The 17,154-nt window shown below is 43.9% G+C and overlaps 1 protein-coding gene across 1 annotated transcript in view; it reads left to right on the plus strand.

Moving 5' to 3' along the window:
- Positions 1-2,134: 2,134 nt before the first annotated feature.
- FAM171A1 (family with sequence similarity 171 member A1) overlaps positions 2,135-17,154 on the plus strand; it is a gene marked incomplete at its 3' end in the record, with an annotated part of 85,866 nt that continues 70,846 nt past the window's right edge. The window contains exons 1-2 of the mRNA XM_082285952.1: positions 2,135-2,183; positions 2,659-2,804. Coding sequence (XP_082142078.1) covers positions 2,711-2,804 — 94 coding nt within the window. The 5' untranslated portion in view covers positions 2,135-2,183; positions 2,659-2,710. The remainder of the gene's footprint in view (positions 2,184-2,658; positions 2,805-17,154) is intronic.

Genomic DNA, 17,154 nt, shown 5'->3' on the forward strand with positions numbered 1-17,154 from the left:
AACAAGGCATGGAAATGTGACTGGGATATAACTGATATTTGCTTAAATTTGAAGAGGATTTGAACTGAGCTATAATATGTCAACTATCCCTTGTGTCACAGGGAGTTTTCATCCAGGAATCAATGGCATTACCAGTATGTCAGTGTTGCATATTTCAGTGCTCACTGAAGCAACAGAGAAAAGATCATTTCAAGAGAAGCTATTTGGAGGAATAGCTCAGTTTCATTACATGAATAGCAGCATTAATGAGAGTGCTACCATGTAATTATATAGCCAAATTTAGCTTATTCAGGTAAGAGACAAGCCCTGTGTGCCCAGCATAGTCTGTAAGGATATCTGTGTTGAAATAAAGAAGAATGCAGGGAGCATGTGGTACTATACACACTATATTTTCAAAACCTGCAGCTCAGAGGTCCAGTTGTACCTTGGGCTGCATCACAAGAAGTGACCAGCAGGTTGAGGGAGGAAGGTGATTCTACTCTCTGCTCTCATGAGGCCCTGCCTGGAGTACTGTGAACAGCCTGGGGCCCCAAAATAAGGAGTCCAGAAGAGGGGTATGAAGATGATCACAGGCTGGAACACCTCTCCTATAAAGACAGGCTGAGAGAGTTGTGGTTGTTCAGCTGGAGAAGAGAAGGCTCTGGGGAAGCCTTATAGCACCTAAAGGGAGCTGCAAGAGAGAGACGGAGAAAGAGTTTTTACAAGGGCATGTAGTGATAAGAGAAGGGAGAATGGCTTTAAACTGAAAGAGGGCCAGTTTAGATGAGATAGCAGGAGGATATTCTTTACTGTGAGCATGGTGGGACACACTGGAACTGGTGGCCCAGGGAAGTTGTAGATGCTCCATCCCTGGAAGTGTTCAAGGCCAGATTGGATGGGACTTTAAGCAACCTGGTCTAGTGGAAAGTGTCTGCTTATGCAGAGGAATTGAAACTAGATGATCTTTAAGGTCCCTTCCAGCTCAAACCATTTAATGATTCTGTGATTTCTCTGTGCAATATCTCATTTCTTTCCAGCCTTAGTTGTTATCCACTGATGTTGCAAGCGTGGTTGTACCTGTCAAAGTGAAATACATTGTAATCAATTGGAATGTCTCTAAAAATGATCTGTAAAATCAGTTTTAACACTTCTGGGGTACCAGAATTTCATAGAATTTATAAAAGAAACAACCTGTAGCTTGTGATGTAGCTACTCTGGTCAAATACTGAAATGACAAAATAAACAACTGTACTGCTTTCTAAAAATCAATCTATAACACATCGCATTATTATTGGAAGATTTTACTTAAAAATAGATATTACTAATTAATCCTGAAGCTTTAAGACACCTCAGTGAGAGATTAAATTTGTAGGTATACAAACTTCAGTCTTACAGGCCAACTGGCACACTGGCAGCGTTTGGGAGCAGATCGTGGGAAATCCGCGAGGCAGTGGGGCAGAGGCTTTGCTTTGCACAGCTGTGTAAAGACTTGCCATAATAGCTGTCTGGAGCAGCAATCTCCGTGCTGGAGGAAACATGAGGAGCGCCTGTTCTCCCTCCCTCAGGACGCGTAATGCTCAGCAGAGACCGGGAAGGGAGGAGTGACGTCTGTGCCCTTGTGTTCTGCCTCCGCTGGCCTGAAGGAAAGCAAGCCGAGAGATGCTCTTAGGGAAGATGCAAACCACCCCAGTGAGAAAGCCCCCAGGGAGAGCACCCTACCCTCGGCAGAATGTCCCCAGTGCTACCCTTGCCATGCTCCGCACGGGGCCGGAGGTACCGTGCCCAGTCTCAGCCCTCATTGCCACGATTTCCAACCCAGAGTTCACCGTTCCTGTGCAGTTTGCTATAGCATTTTTAAAAACTATTTTGTATTAAAACCAGTAGATGGGTGCATTTGCTGTTGCTTTGTGGTTGGTTGGTTCGTTTTGCTTTTAAAATTCGTTTTAAATACTCCAGCAGGGGCCCCGGCCGGAGGTCACGCGTGGCAGCGGGGCCGCGGGGGACCCTGCGACCCGACACGTCCCAGCCGTGCGGAGAGCAGGTCACCGCGCCCGCCTTCCCCCTCGTCCCTCCCGCTGGCTGCGGTGGGAGGCGAGCAGGGCCGGCACGGCTGGGGAGGCCATTTTGCAGCCGTTCGGGGAGGGAGAGCCGGCGGCGGGCGCGGCCGGGCGGGACCCGGCCCCCGCGGCAGGTGAGCGCGGCAGGTGAGCGCGGCGGCGGCGGGCGCGGGGCCGGCCCGGGCTGCCTGCGGGAACGCGCGGCCGCCCCGGGGGCAGGACCCGGCGCTGCCGGGGAGCCCCGCGGCGGGGCAGGGCGGGGTGCGGGCGGCAGGGGGCGCTGCGAGGCAGGGCAGGGGGTGCCACCAAGGGTTAAGGGGCGGGCGGAGAGCCCGGGCCGCTCCCGGGGGGAGAGCGGGGGGATAAACGGGGCGGAATTAAAGAATAAACCCGGGCGGACAGGCGGCGGGGCCGCGGAGCGCTCCCGCCTCCCCCTCCTTCTCCCCCCCCCCCGCCCCGCCGCCCGCCCGGGGGGACAGTGCGGGACGCGGAGCCGGGGCGCAGCGGCGGGACGACAATGCAGCAGGCGGAGAAAGCAGGAGGGGCAGCACACGGCAACATGGAGGGAGGCGCGGAGCGGGCCAGCCCCTGATGCGGCTCTTTCTCCTCCTCCTCCGGGCAGCGGCTCCGGCGGCGATTCTCTCCCTGGCGGCGGCTGGCGGCGGCGGGTGGAAATGAGCAGGTCGGCGGCGCTTCTCCTCTGCCTGCTGGGCTGCAACGTGTGGAAGGCGGTGACCAAAACCTTAGGAGCGCCCGAGGCGGCTCAAGGTCGGTGCGGGATGGGCGGCGGGACTGGCCCGCTTTGTGCGGGGGCGGCGGAGGCTGCATTGTGCGGGGGGCCGGGACGAGGGTACGGCGGGGAAGCGGGGCGGTGATGTGAGACCTCTCCCGGCTCCCGCCGGCCGCCGCGGACCCCGCAGCCCGGAGAAGCGAAGGCAGCCCCGCGGCTGGGGAGCTTTTGTTACTGGCAGGGGCAGGGGCTGCGCTGGCCTCATTGTGCTGCCCCCTCCGTTCCTCCCTCCGTCCCTCGGTGCCGCCGGAGCTGTTGCATTGCGTCCTTTTCCCCCCGGTTTCCTCTCTCCTCACCGTGCCCGCTGCAGGGCCCGACGCGGCGGTGAGAGGCGGGTGGAGGGCACCGGCGGCCGCAGGCCGTACGGGTCCGCCGGGCTGGGGTTCGCCCCCCGGGCTGACGGCGCGGCTGAGCCGCGGCCCCGGGACGTTTCCGGGCCTCCGTCGGGCCTTTTGTTCGGCGCGGTGGCTCCCGCCGGCCGGGCGGGGTCTGTCACCGCTGCCCCTGGGCAGGCGGGCAGAGACGCTCCCTGGCCGGACAGGGTCGTCCTCGCCCTCCGCCCTCGCCCGGGCGGTGCAAAAACCGCAGCGAGCCAGTGCCCGAGCGGCTCGGGGGCACCTGGAGCAGCTCCTGATGCTCCTGTGCCGGGCTGCGGGTCCTGCCCTGGGCTGCGCAGCCCCGATCCTCACCTGTGCCGTGGTGTGGCAGCCCCTCGGCCGGCGAGGTGCACCTGGCCTCCAGCCGTTCCCCGTGTGAAAACTCGGCGAGGAGGGGGAGACGCTGCCGTGCCCCGCTCGCCCTCGGCCTTGCGTTTGGTGGCAGGAGGGCAACCCATCCGTCAGGCTGCGACAGGGATCCTGCGGCGGCATCGCGCCTCCGGGACCACGGGTATGTCAGGATGCAGAAAACTTCTGTAAACAGGGGTACAAGACGTGTTAGAAGGAAATGCATCCTCCCCTGTGGTCAGTATTGGCCTTGTGGGATGTATTGTCAAATGGCTAAATGTGTCATCTGGGATGAGCGATCATACACCGGCTGGGCCTTCATGGCATCGGGCTGGCAGCATTCTTCCCGCTGCGGTGGGGTGGACGTGCGCCACGTGAAGGGTATGCTTATGTCCTGTTTTCTCAAAGCTTTTCTGATTGTTGTAACAATCAGTAAGCAATGCCTGCCGCAAGAAGTAAAATGTTAAAAGTAACCTTTTTGGACTGTTTCTTTCATGGTTGTATTTAAGTACACCAAGTAGAATCTGGGTGGGCATGTGTTCACACACAGAGTAGTCAAAAGGCGAAGGTGTCTTGTAGGAAAACCTGCTGATCTGACATCACATGTAATACCAGATTTTGCCTTTTTTAAAGGGTAAAACAGTAGCAGTTCTGAAATAAGAACCACTAACTATAACTCAAAGGCCACTAAACTTAGGATATACTGAGTTTATTGATAAGCATGCCAGAAAACCAGAGCCATGTTTGGCCCATGAAGCTGGCATTTTGGATACCAAGGTAATATAAAAATCTACTGTAATTTTTGTATCATATGGAAAATCTCCTTCATGTATGTGATCAAAGTGGTGAGGTTGGCAAAATTAGTGCCTTTCAACTGCCCTGTTGATCTTGTCTTCTATTGTCAAGCTTAATTCAGATGGCATGGAAAGGCTTGTCTCAGTAGCTGCTACATCCACACCGAGACTGATGGCTGATTAGTTGGGTAATAGCAGCTGTGTCAGTGAGTAGAGAACATTTTTATCAAAATAGAAATGTCTAATTTCTATAGTCTATCTAACATTTGAGTTTTCATAGTTTTCATTTTCCAAAGCCTGGTTACAAGCCCAGTCTTTACTCTTCGGCTGTGTGCATTGGTAAAAGGGCATACGTAGAGCTGATCTCATATCAAAGTGTATTCTGCTTCCTAGTTACCAGCTACTTACTGTGAATCTTTTTTTGAAAGTTTTGTGATGCCACCTTAGCCTTAAATAAGTTCCTGAACATCAGGTGTGATGCTTTTCTGGGGAAAAGAGTTTTTGTATCAGGTACATTCCCAGTTTGTATACACACAGTATATGCAAAATGTAAGTGCAAAATGGTTGTAAAACCTAAACTAGCTGGTTTTCCCTCTTCCCCTTTTAGTACCATGGTCATAGTTGTAGGTCCCAGTGAAGAGCCATTGCCAAAGTTCAGGGATGTTTGCAGATGACTGTCTTTCCCATTGTGGCTGGGAATAAGCTAGTTAAAAACCAAGGGCTTGAAATAAAGATAGAGGTTAGAAAGCCAGAGCATGCCTTTAGGGAATAATTGCTTCAGCTGCAGTATTCGTTGTTGGACAAGTTACATGAGACTAGGTTACTGTCCCTCCTCATGGTGGGACAGATCGGATGAGACTTGGTTAAGATGTTCCATGTCTGTGTTAACAAACCAAATAAATAGGTCTTGGATTTGGAGCTTTTTGAAGGTGGGATTTGTAGTCAGTGTTCTAATTAAGGAAGGGATGAGGAGGGATGCTTTGCATCAAGTATTTCTCTGCTTTATTGCTCTCAGATGTATGTTCAGACAGTCCCAGCTTCGAATTCTCCTCAGCCAGACTGATTACGTAATTTGTGCATATGAAAAGTACTGGTAATTAAGCTCTGCACTTAGCACCGTGTTTAGAAAATTGAATGAATTTTCTATGCAGATCTCTTGCGGCCTCTGAAGGTCACAGAGGTATCCTTTAAGTTTCAGCAACTTGTTTTCTTTAATAAGGTCAAGTTCTCACAGATGAGTCCTTCACTTTTGCCAGTGTTGGTGCTTAGACCCCCAGCAGTGAGGCTGTTAGATGTCCATGAAGGTTCACCTTGGAGCCTTCACCTCTCTAACCTCTCTCAAGTATGTAAAACCTGACAGGTATTTCAGATGAGGACTAAATTGCAGTTTTGTGGGGTTTTTGTTTGGTTTTGTTCGGGTTTTTTAATTGTTCTAACAGGTATTCCAGAACTTAAATTTGTTTTAATGCTGAAATGAATGTGTGAAAATTTTGAAACAAACAAAAAAGCCCCCAAACTAACCCTTAAGCTGAATTCCTATTGGCATTGGTGATTTGTTTGGTGAGTACACAAAATACGCGGTGCATGTTTTTGACATGAATAGGTAAAACTTAACAGACCCTTGGCAAATAGGAATGTAAGAGTTATATGAAGCGGTAACATGAACCCAGGGGGAGTGTAAGCATAATCAGTGTAATTTGGGAAGGGATTAAATTTCTTCATTGCCTGTAAACTTTGCTTCTCAGCAGAAGATGAGGATCATTCATTTGTAGCTGCTAGGGAAGTATTTTAAGAGAAATCCTAGAATATTCTGTTGTAGTGCCGAAATCTGGTATTATATTTGTCTGCTGCAGTGTGTATTGTTTTTAACTTGTATTTCAGTTGGTCTTCCTATTTTATTAGTTGTTCAAAATTAAGAAGTTATGAATAATAAAGTAACAGTTGAGTAATAAATAGCACCCAATTCAAATACTAGCCTGTTAGTAGACAAATATGCACAGGAAATCCCACCTTCACAATCCCAGAATGAGATTAGGTAATTATTTTCGAGTATGATGGTGAATAAAAATTCAGATGTTGCTGCTTAGTCAGAATCTGCAGTGTTTTTTCCCCTCTGTGTGCATGGAGGACAGGAGAGTTGATGCTTGAGTGCTGCTGTTTGGAATTGTCTGCAAGCAGCCATTCCATTACTTTGTGGAAACTAACTTCACAACCATTTCAGATGGACATTCTGCAAAGTCTGCTTTTGTGGACAGCACAGTAACAGCTTTGAGAAGACCCTCCATTTCTGGGTTTGTTTTTTGTGGTGTTGTTTTTAAACTAGTCATTCCAAGCTTGTGGTTTTAACAGTGATGATAAAGTTTAGATTATGCAGAAATAGTCTTTAATAGTTTTTTCTCTCTTTCCTCTTGCACTGCCGTACTGCCTCTTCTCATTCATCTGCAAATTACTAATGACGGTCAAATCCAAAGGTTTATTTCATTGAGACCACAAATGGACTCCTCAGAATAGAAGCTAAATTGCTCTAAAGCAGTACAAAAAATGTTGCTTTATTTTAGTGGAGGAGCCAGTTGTTTACTGAGTACTACAGTGTTGTAAAATGTTAATGGAGATGAGGTATTTGTTGATTTTATCAATAATCAGATCCAGGTAAGCACTAGGTTTTGGTTGGGTTTTTTCATGTTTGTCTTGAACTATTAATGCCTGCAAATGCCTAGTAACTGATTTCTCTCAGTCAGATGAACAAGTTACCTAGGTGATCTGAGGGTTTAAAACTGCAGTCTTTTTCTCCTAAGCATTTGTGTTCACCGTTTTGGCATCTAATACCTTGCACTAAGTGGTTCAACTTACCTTCAATAACGCATGTATGCACCTGTGAAGTGACAAATTCATATGTTGGCTTTCCCTGCTGTCCCGCTTGGGTCTTGCGGTTTTTTTGCCCACTCGTATCTTGAGATAGTATTAATTGCCATGTGTTTCTCCCTCTCTCTTCTTGTCTTTTTTTTTTGAAACACCACACTGATGCCTTCTCCTGCTTGAGACTGGGTTCATGAAGCTTTTAGGGATGGCTGTGTCAACCTTTAAGTGAATGGTTTCTGGTAGTAGTAGTTTCTGGTAGCAATGAAATGCAGTTTTACAATTTTAATTGTAGTGGTTAACAGAAGCTTTGCTATATGTATTTGTGTGCTGGGGAGGAAGAAGAATTGTGCATTTAGATTTTTTGAAAATGTAAGAAATCTCCAGTGGTTTTGGGAGATGGAGGAATGGAAATGTCACTCTGCTTCTTGTTAGTACAAACTTCAGATTAGTTTTTTACTCTTGTCTGCTGTGGGCAAAGCCAGTCTTGGTGCAGGAGGAAAACCAAGAAGAAAATGCCTGCTAAGGAAACAATGCATAGGTCATATCATTATAGGAATGTGCTGTACCTGGCAGGTTGGAGGTTCAGCTTCAGTGGTATTTCTTAACAGCCCTGCTTGAAATCTGGCTGTTGAATAGCAGTGTTGTTGGGTGTGATGCTTCTATTCCACATCTCAAATTCTAGTACGCTGGATCAATACAGTTGTTGTTATAATTTAGGGAGGTTCTTCCAGTCAGCCAAAGGCGAACTAAGTAATCTCCCAAAAATACCTGCAACTTGAAATCAAAGTATGCACTTTTAGTATTTCTGTTGGCTTATACTCTCATTACTTTATGCAAGCTGCATTTTTTGTAGGATCAATTTTCCTTTGCTGCAGTATATATATATATATCTGTTCTGCCTTTAGTTACAAAGAAAAGCAGCTTCTGAGAGAACTGGGCTGTTGGTGTTCTGCTTCTCCCACAGGTCCCGATGGTTTTACCATATTCATACTAGGGAGCACAAATAAGGGAGGCAAGAAGTCTGTGTAAATGGTTGTACTTACTAGGAAAAATCAGTTTAATAATACTAATATAATACATGTTAATAATATACACTAAAACATTTTGTTTTAGCAAGTGCCAAAGAGAACTGAGTGCTTTTTTTTTCCTTCAGAAATTCCAGAAACGTTATCCTGAAAGCTGGTTTACATTAAGCTTTCAGTTAATGTAATATCTGGCTTGCTGTGCATGGGTAATAAGCATTATACACATGCTTTTTACAAATACCATCTTTAGTTTTATTAGAAACTGGAAAATAGGTATGTATTTTTTAATACAGAACCATAAGAATGTGAACATATTATAATTTCTTGTTGCTTTTTCTAAGTGCATTGAACCTTCCACTTTAAAATAGTAAGACAGAATCATAGTTGACATAATGGCGCATCTGAGCCCTTGAATATTTTTAAGTTTGTTTCAACATAGAGCAACATTTTCATTTCTGTAAAATGGTGATGTTCTGATTCAGATATACCCGTGCCACTCTTGCTAGCTTGAAGAGCAACAGATCTTGAGAAAAACTGAAGGAAAAATTCATTTATGTACAGTATACTCTCTAAATTTGACTCCCTGTTTTTGGTGGGTCATGACTAGCTGCTTGGGGGATTGGGTGTATTTAAACAGAGCTACTGTTGATATAAAAGTAAGTTTTGAGTAGAATCAGTTTATGCAGGCAAGGCACAAGAGTCCCTGGAAATCCAACACTGAAGCTATCTTTTACTTGTTCCTACTCTTAGCTTTTGCAGTTCTGTGAGCTGTCACTGCCTGTGCCATTCTGTGGAGGTACCCTAGGGAGTGAATTCCTGCCTTTGTTCATTATCTGTACACCTCATGCATTGGCAGGTGAAGCTTTCCTGCCGCTGTGAGTGGGAACCTGCACCATGGCAAAGTGCCGCTGTAACGGGTGCTTTTCAGATGGAGAGGCAAGACACATAGCAGTATAGAGGACACCACACAGGCCTTGCTGGAGCTGGAGTGACTTGTAGGGGCCAACCTCAGCCTCTCTGCCCTGTGGGAACCAGGCTTTGAGAGACACAGTGGCAACTGAAGTTAGCAGAGAGGAAATGGAGCATGGAGGGGAAGCCAAGGGGAAGGAAGTAGCAGCATCCTTTCAACTTGAGAACAACAAAGCAGCTGAATCCAATGAGGTGCATAATGCTTCCAGTTTAGTTGTAGCTGCACGAGTGCTGTGAGCTGCTGTACTATGTGGTAGGTATAATACAATGAGAGGGTTTAACAGTAAAGGGGAGCTCACCTTGACAGTCCATAAGTGCTGAGGTAACTAAGAGGTAGAGGCATAAAGTACTCCAGCTTTGTTAAAGAAAACAGAGCCCTTTCTTCTTCCTGCAGTGATTAACAGAAGTGATAGTGATATTGGGTGCTTCCTCTTGTTTCATCCCACCTTTGTGATTGTCATTACTGAAATATACTGTCTTTCATCCTTTATAAGCAAAGGTATACACAGCAGCATTTCTCAAGTGATTTCGTGAGACTTGTTAAGAAAACAGCACTAAATAAATTAAAAGCTGCATTTGTACTGCTGCTGTGAGGAAATTATTGTATCAGCGGTTCTGTCCAGCCCTCTTGCTCTTCACCATACTGTGAAAAGTTATGCAAGGTGAAAGGTTAAGATCCAAACATCTCATGTGTCGGTCTACATGTCAAATATTCCTCATGTGAGGGATATGCAGTTTGCATCCAGGGTAGGAGGCATCTCATCTGACTTGGGTGTCTGCAGTCTTCAAGTGTCTGCATTGTAGTGAGTCACCCACGGTCCTTTTACAGACAAGAGGATCTAATCTTCTCAGCTAATGGAGCTGAGTGTCGTTCCTGTCACCTGGAGTAAGGACATTTGGTCCGATGAATCGTGCTGTGTGAATCTCCACTGACAAGCATGGCAGCCTACACAGCACCATTTGTATTCCCATTTAGTCAGATAAATCCTCCCTCAGTGTTGCCCTCTGGCTTGGCCTTGAGCTACTGAATATATACAGTGTAATAAACTATGTAAAGGAACACACACTTGGATTACCTGGCTAGGTTATGTGCTTTTCAAGACTCAAACAAGAGTTATTGTCTATTTACGTTTCTAAACCATTTGTCTTTGTAGCATTATGCTTATGAGTCTAAGTGTTTCACTCCCAAGTGTAAATAAACAAAAAGAAAGGTTTAGGAACAAGTAAGGAGGCTTGTAGAGTTGTTTGGACTTGCCTATATGTTTTGCCATGTTTTTAATTAGCTTTGTATTCCCAAGGGTTGATTTGTTCTGGATTAAACTGCATCAGTACTCTCATCTTTGTCTGTTTTCTCATACTGGCATTTGTGTAGCAATGTGGTAAACCAGATCAAGGAAGTTATCCAACTGAAAACTCTTGTATGCATCAACTCAGTCTTCACCTGGATAGTTTCCCTGACTGGATTCATCAGAAATTACACAAATGCTATGGCTGGTGCAGCAGAAAGGGCTGGGAGGAGCTGGTAATGGAAAACAAGGACTTCATGGCAGCCATGCCAGTTGATGCAGGATTGCATTTTTTTGTAGAAGTAAAGCACAAGACGTAAGGCACAGCATTTAGAAAGGTAACTGTTTTAAAAGTTACTACTTAAAGGAAACTGCTCTTGTCTGGAAATAAGATACCACCCCATCACTCAAAGTAAAAGCACAAAGAATTTTTTGAAAAACCTATTTGCTTACAGTAGACAAAAAACTGCATTATACAGTTAATACTGGCAGACCTGGGCCTGGGTGCTGGCAGATGATTTGAGGCGCTTTCATCTGCAACTGTCTCTGTCAGAACAATTTTTTGTCCCTGCCTAGGATTTCTGGTTTGTACCCTGCATGGAAGTTTAAACAGACTTTCATCCACAGTTTCAGCTCAAGGGTACTGTGACATGTAGTCCTCAGGAGTGTTTCTCCCAGTTGTAGGGCAACAGGTGAGTTAGTACCTGAGTCGTCTTTTCTCTGGATGTTCTAAATGGCTTGAGAGGAAATGATATATTTCAGTTCATTTGAATGCTAAAGAAACATGGGGGCAGTACTGGCACTTACCACAGTCTTCTGGTAGAGTAACTTTTGCCAGCAAGTCATTAACATAGGATTTGACATGGTTAGCTATGCCTGGTAGTGTCTGGTTGCTCCTCTCTGATCTGTCAGCTAGAGTGATTCCCACCTTCCTTCAGTTAATTGCTGTACTTTCCTTAGCTACTGCACTTCTGCATTGATGTCTCCAAGATTAGAGTGTCTGCTGAGAGATAAGAACTTTTCACTCTTTATCCTGTGCTTCCTCCTTCTGTCCCAGTGCTGGCCCTCTGTATCTTGAAAGGCTTGGTTTGTGTTTGCTGATGACAGGCAGGAAGGTGTGCTAGGGAGTGTTCATGGCCTTCTCTTGTTTCTGTTTGAGTTGGGCAAGCATTGCTAGGGCAGTAAATGGATCCAGGAGCTCTGGAGACAGGACTGATGGTTTGCAGGGGGTGAGGTGGACGAGGGCAGGAGGCACACCGCTGGGCAGGAGGGGATAAACTTGTCCAGGCTTTGCATTCTGTTTGCAGAATGGGAGTCATCAGCTCAAGATGGGAGCTTTCTTTACTTCCCTCTGTGTTGTGCTCCTGGCAAGTTCTGAAACCTGCTGAGTAGCATGCTGACCTGGACAAATATTGCAGTAGTTAAAAAGGCTTCTTGGGGTAATAACATTGACAGACACAGTGAAGCACAGCGATATACTTGCTCTTTTAGCTTTACTGCTAGTACCCAGAATATCCTTGCAATATTCACAGCTTATTTCAGCATTTGGAGTCCTGGGAAGTAACTTAAGCTTGGGCCAGTCTCTAGGTTCATGATGTGTGATTTATAGGACCCAGGAACACAGATTTTGAAATGAGAGCTGTATTTTTGTTGTTTTGTGGTGTACCTGTGTGTGGGGACAGTTATATTTTCCCTACTACAAAAACCTTAATTTGAAGACATTTATTTTCTTCAAAAGTTAACTATCCTATAAGAACAAAGGAATTTTTACTTCATTCTTTAGTATACTGATAGTTGAAACTTTTTAGAGGGAGCTATGGCATTAGACTTAGTCAGTGAAAATACTGTTGTTAGCATGTTACATGAAAATTAAATATACAGTTGCTTCAAGCAGCCTGAAGCAGTAGGAGTTAGAACTTAAAATGGGATGAGTTTGCTTATTGCTTTAAGCTATTGAGTTATAACTGCAGTGGGCTTTGGAATATTAAATTAGTAAAAGTACTTTAAAAATCAGTTGTTGAAGGAAGAGAATCTAACATACTAAAGGTCTGACATACTATCTGACATACTAAAGGTCTTGTTGAAAACCATTAGTTTTTCCAGACATTTGATAAAGCCTTCCTTCTTTAGGTGAGGTCAGATATGAATACTGTGAGGCTTTAGCTCAGCAAAAACTACTTGCCATTCTTTAGCTATGTTCAGAGTCTTGGTGAAGATGTTGTTTTAGTTAGTAATTTTACCTGTATGTAATCTTTCAGTGAACTGAGGGGGGAGGGGGTGTGTTTCATTTGTTTGGGGTTTTTTAAGGCGTGGTTTACTATAGCTGCTTAAAGAGCTGAGTGAGCCCTCTCAGCAGATGTAGTTAGAAAGGAGGTCAAAATAGTGTCATGTCACAAGCTGACTTTCTAGGCACAGAAAAATAGCCTTGAGTTTTGAGGGGTGAGGGACTAGGTAAACAGAGTAGAGCACTTTTTGTGGTGGGCTTCTAGAAAGGTAATGTTTATTCCCATGTGCAAGTTAATGCATGCTTTAAAGTGTACTTCCATTTTTCTGTGGTGAAAAAACAAATTTTAAAAAACGTATATGAGCTCTCAAGGTCAGACTCATAAATAAGTGATAGACCTGTAGGTTCCTTCAGAGCAGTAGAGAATCTTTGCTTACCATACATGATTGCACATAAACAAAGATGCTTTTTAATATCTGATTTATTCTAGGATCAAGTCTTGCATCAGTTAGCTGCTTGGAGTGATCAAGTGTCATCTTCCCTTACCTCTACCCTAATTGCTTGGGGGAAAATACTAAAACTTAAATCCTTATGGCCAAGCTCTCTCAGGCACTTTGTGTGCTTGTGCCTGTGGTGATGTTAACATTTCCAAGAAGGAATATATTGAATGGGAGGAAAAATAAATGTACAGCACTGTTTCCTTACCATGATGCTGACATGGGACAGAAAGTCTCATGGGCCTCACTGTTACTTCATGCCATTCTGCTGCTGCTGTACAGGATAACAGTTGGTAAGGATATACTCGAAAATAGTCCATCCTGACAGAGCCTTGGTACATCTAGGGCTGGCCAGAAATAAATGGTATAATTCAGAAGACCTTCTAACAGGCCGAAGGCTTTGAATGCGATGGGTATATCTGCCAAAAGGAACAGCACTTTCTCTTGATGAGCTTAATCTTTTAAGTTATTCTTACAGCTTCTTGAGTGTATAAAAAAAGTAATAAAAGTTCAAATTAATAAAGGAGAGTACCTTCCTTGGAGAAGAAAGGCTCGTTGCTTGTTCTCTAGTCACAGGATGAGGAAGGTATGTCTGTTGTGCATGAAATAAGGTCAGGAGTAAAGAGAAAGTGCAGTGACCATGATGATAGGCTGTCTAGGTCAGGGCTGGAAAGTAAATCAAGCCCACACAAGAGTTTGTTCTTAATTCATGCCGTTTTTACTTCGGTGGTTTGGGAACTTTTTAATGAATTAAGTGATACTTAGTAATGAAGTTTCTACTTGGACCCTTGTGAAGTAATGTTCAGATTTATTCCCCCTCTTCTTGCAGTTCCATGCTTTTCTTTGTCAGACCTGCATGAAAGGTAAAGGGTGAAGCCAGAAAGTGGCCTGGCAGTGGGCAGCACAGTGATGTGTCAGTAGTCTGGGTTTGCTTTCAGCCTCCTGGGAAGGCAGAGAAGCCCCCACCTGCTACACTGATGTTCAGATCTGAGGGGGTTTTTTTTATGTACACAGCAACTTGTCCCCGAAATGAATGGCAAGCTTTGTTTGTGAATATATGTATGTGAAGAAAGTAAGAAGATTAAAAAAAGGGAGGCAAAAAGAAAAATCATAAAGGTGATAGGAAGGCATGTTAACGTTCCTATATAGAAATTGAAGTTTGAATGGATTCCAGCTATGAGTGCTAAGATCCTTCTTCCTTTTCTTCTTGCACTTTTCCTCACCTTCCCTTTCCTACTGAGTCGAGCTTAATTTTTAACTTTATTTCATTTTGGCAGAAGGTAACCTACATTTTAAAACACAGTCTTGTAAACAAATTTGTATTTCAAACATACTCACAAAACTTGATGTTGTGGGTAACATCAGAATCTCATTTCATACTCTGAAGCAGCAGGAGGATAAACCCTCAAATTCAAGGTGCTTTTTAAAAGTTGGTACTTGTCTGTAGCTAAAACACAGAAAATACCATAGAAAGCAATTATTTTAATTTGGAGAATGAGACAACACTGATAAATGTTGATTTCAGGAATTGTGCTGATAACCAATTGCATTTGTCAATGTTCTCCATGCTTATAGCGTAGTGTTTGGTTTAACATTTTTGTTACTGAAAACCCAAACTGATGACCTGTGATTTTTATGAGGTAGCTGTGTATTCACTGGACTTTGCCTGAGGGCGAAATAAAAACCTATGTGCTTTATACCACCTTAAAAAGAATAGGGAAAAAGAAAAGAACTTAACTGTAAGTCCATTGATCCCTTTCCTTGTCATGAATTATTCACATACTAGTGTGATTGATTTTGTTAGGGGAGCTTTTTAAGCCTTGTGAAGAGGAAAACAAATATGAGCATAATAATTAGTATCGATACAATACCTAGTTATCTTTCACAGCTTAGTTTGTCTCAGTTTGTCTTAATTACCAGGTTTTTGAGACAAAAATTGTGAGTTGGTAGGATTAGTTTCTCCTAGTGACTCTTGAAAAACTATGTATTTGTTTGTTGGAATCCTGTCTTCTCCTTATTTCAGCTAAGAATCTGGGATGGCTGCAGTTGGTTGGAGACCTCAGCATTCATGCACACATGTGCAGATGTGCACACATGCTTGTCTTGCAAGGCCATATGGAATGAATCAAAGCTTACCTCACAGTAGTAAAACTGTAATGCATTTTCCACCATTTTCAGTTATGTGTTCATGGCATGATATTCTGTACTTCGAACAACTTACAGTGATTGCCCTTTGTAAATGGTCATTATTCTGTGAAATTAATGTATTCTCCAGGATACTTAGCATCAGTTTTGTCCTGGATTGCTGTGGATATTTCAATAACACCAGAAGTTGTGTCGTCTTTTCTGCTCACTGGCTTTGTTCAAAGCAGCTTTGGCTTGCAGATGCATACAGATGTGTTTGTTCTTTCTTGTTCATGGCAGTAGATTTGCAAAAAACCCTTGCTAGCAGATAGAAAGCATGTGAACTAATTGAGTGTATGAGTATGTGTACTTCCTTGTTCAGGATTTTTAAACAATCTGAGACCTCTAATTAAACATTGCTGGCTTCTGGTTGGTTTTTTCCCCTGCAGTTTTCATAGTATCTCATACTATTATTGGGAGTTCTTAAAAATTTACAACTTTATCAGAAAAAGTGGATTTTAATATTAGACTTTTAGGTCTTTTATGTAAAACTATAGCACTTCGGATTTTTTCTCTCATTCTAGTAGCTGAAGACAATTTAGGCTGTGATAGTGCCTTTGATACTATTAAAAATTATCCTTTCTAGACACACAAATACACTTAGCATTAAAATGGAGAGCTAATCTACTGTTTATATTTTTATCTCTATTAAGATAAGTGGAGCAGTTAAGATACCCTAAAAATTGACCAGATGCTGAATTGGATGTCTTAATCTGTAAATGACATTACTGAAAATGTGTACTGATAAATTTTTCTCTTTCATAGTAATAGTAGGTCCTTGGGTTCTAACTGTTCCTATAGACTTGTTTGGAACTGATATGCTGTCAATTTTTCTCTATTGGGAATATAAAACAACAAAAAAAAGGATGCATATTTAGGTAACATGGTGTGTCTTGTACATGGATTTTTTTTTTTTTTTTAATGGTTTGTAAACGCTCCAAGCCATTCCTTCAGATTATGTCTGGTAGTTGAATCTTCTGCCATACTTGTAATTTTTGACAACACAATTTCAATTGCCAGCAGTTCGGGTGTAGTTAATCACCTTGGTGGAGTGGCCAGTAATTTCTTCATGTAGTCATGATGACCTTGACTTTCAGAGGAGATGAACATATGTCTTCCTCAGTGTGCTGCTGTGGTTGTCTTAGCGTAAGCAGCATGCTGAGGCCAAAGTATGAAGAAGCTGGATAGTTCATCAGGGAGTTTTGCTAAGAGTTGCTCAGCTATTTCCTGATTCTTTCTTCTGGAGGCTGTCCAGACACATCCTTTTGTCGATTCTGGAGACATTTTATGCATTCACATGAACTTGCCTCTCACGTGTGTTTCCAACTGTGCGTTGCAGAAGTTCTGTTACCTGGATGTTTACTCAGAGAACCATAGAATTATTTAGATTGGAAAAGACCTTTAAGATCATCTGGTACAACAGTCCGTCTCTAAACCAGGCAAAGTCCATCACTAAATCGTGTCCTTAAGTGCCACATCTACATCTCATAAAGGAGTTAGTTGGGTCCCTGCTAGTAACTGTAAGTCCCTGACAACTTGGCAGGGTTTCAATTTGTCATTCCAGTTGCTTGAAATACAGCTGCATTATAGCTTCTGGAGGACTCTAATCCATGTGTCTTGTTCCTTTCCCAGATTCTTAATCCGCATCAGAAGAGACTGAGAAGGATTTGGTTGCTCAGTAGTTCCTGGAGAGAGATGCTCAATGTGTAGGTGGAATGAGGCATTTTGCTGGCCTTCACTACCACAGAGGGATGTGCAGAGATGA

Source organism: Coloeus monedula (genome assembly GCF_965178545.1).
Source record: "Coloeus monedula genome assembly, chromosome: 1".
NCBI classification, from domain to species: domain Eukaryota; kingdom Metazoa; phylum Chordata; class Aves; order Passeriformes; family Corvidae; genus Coloeus; species Coloeus monedula.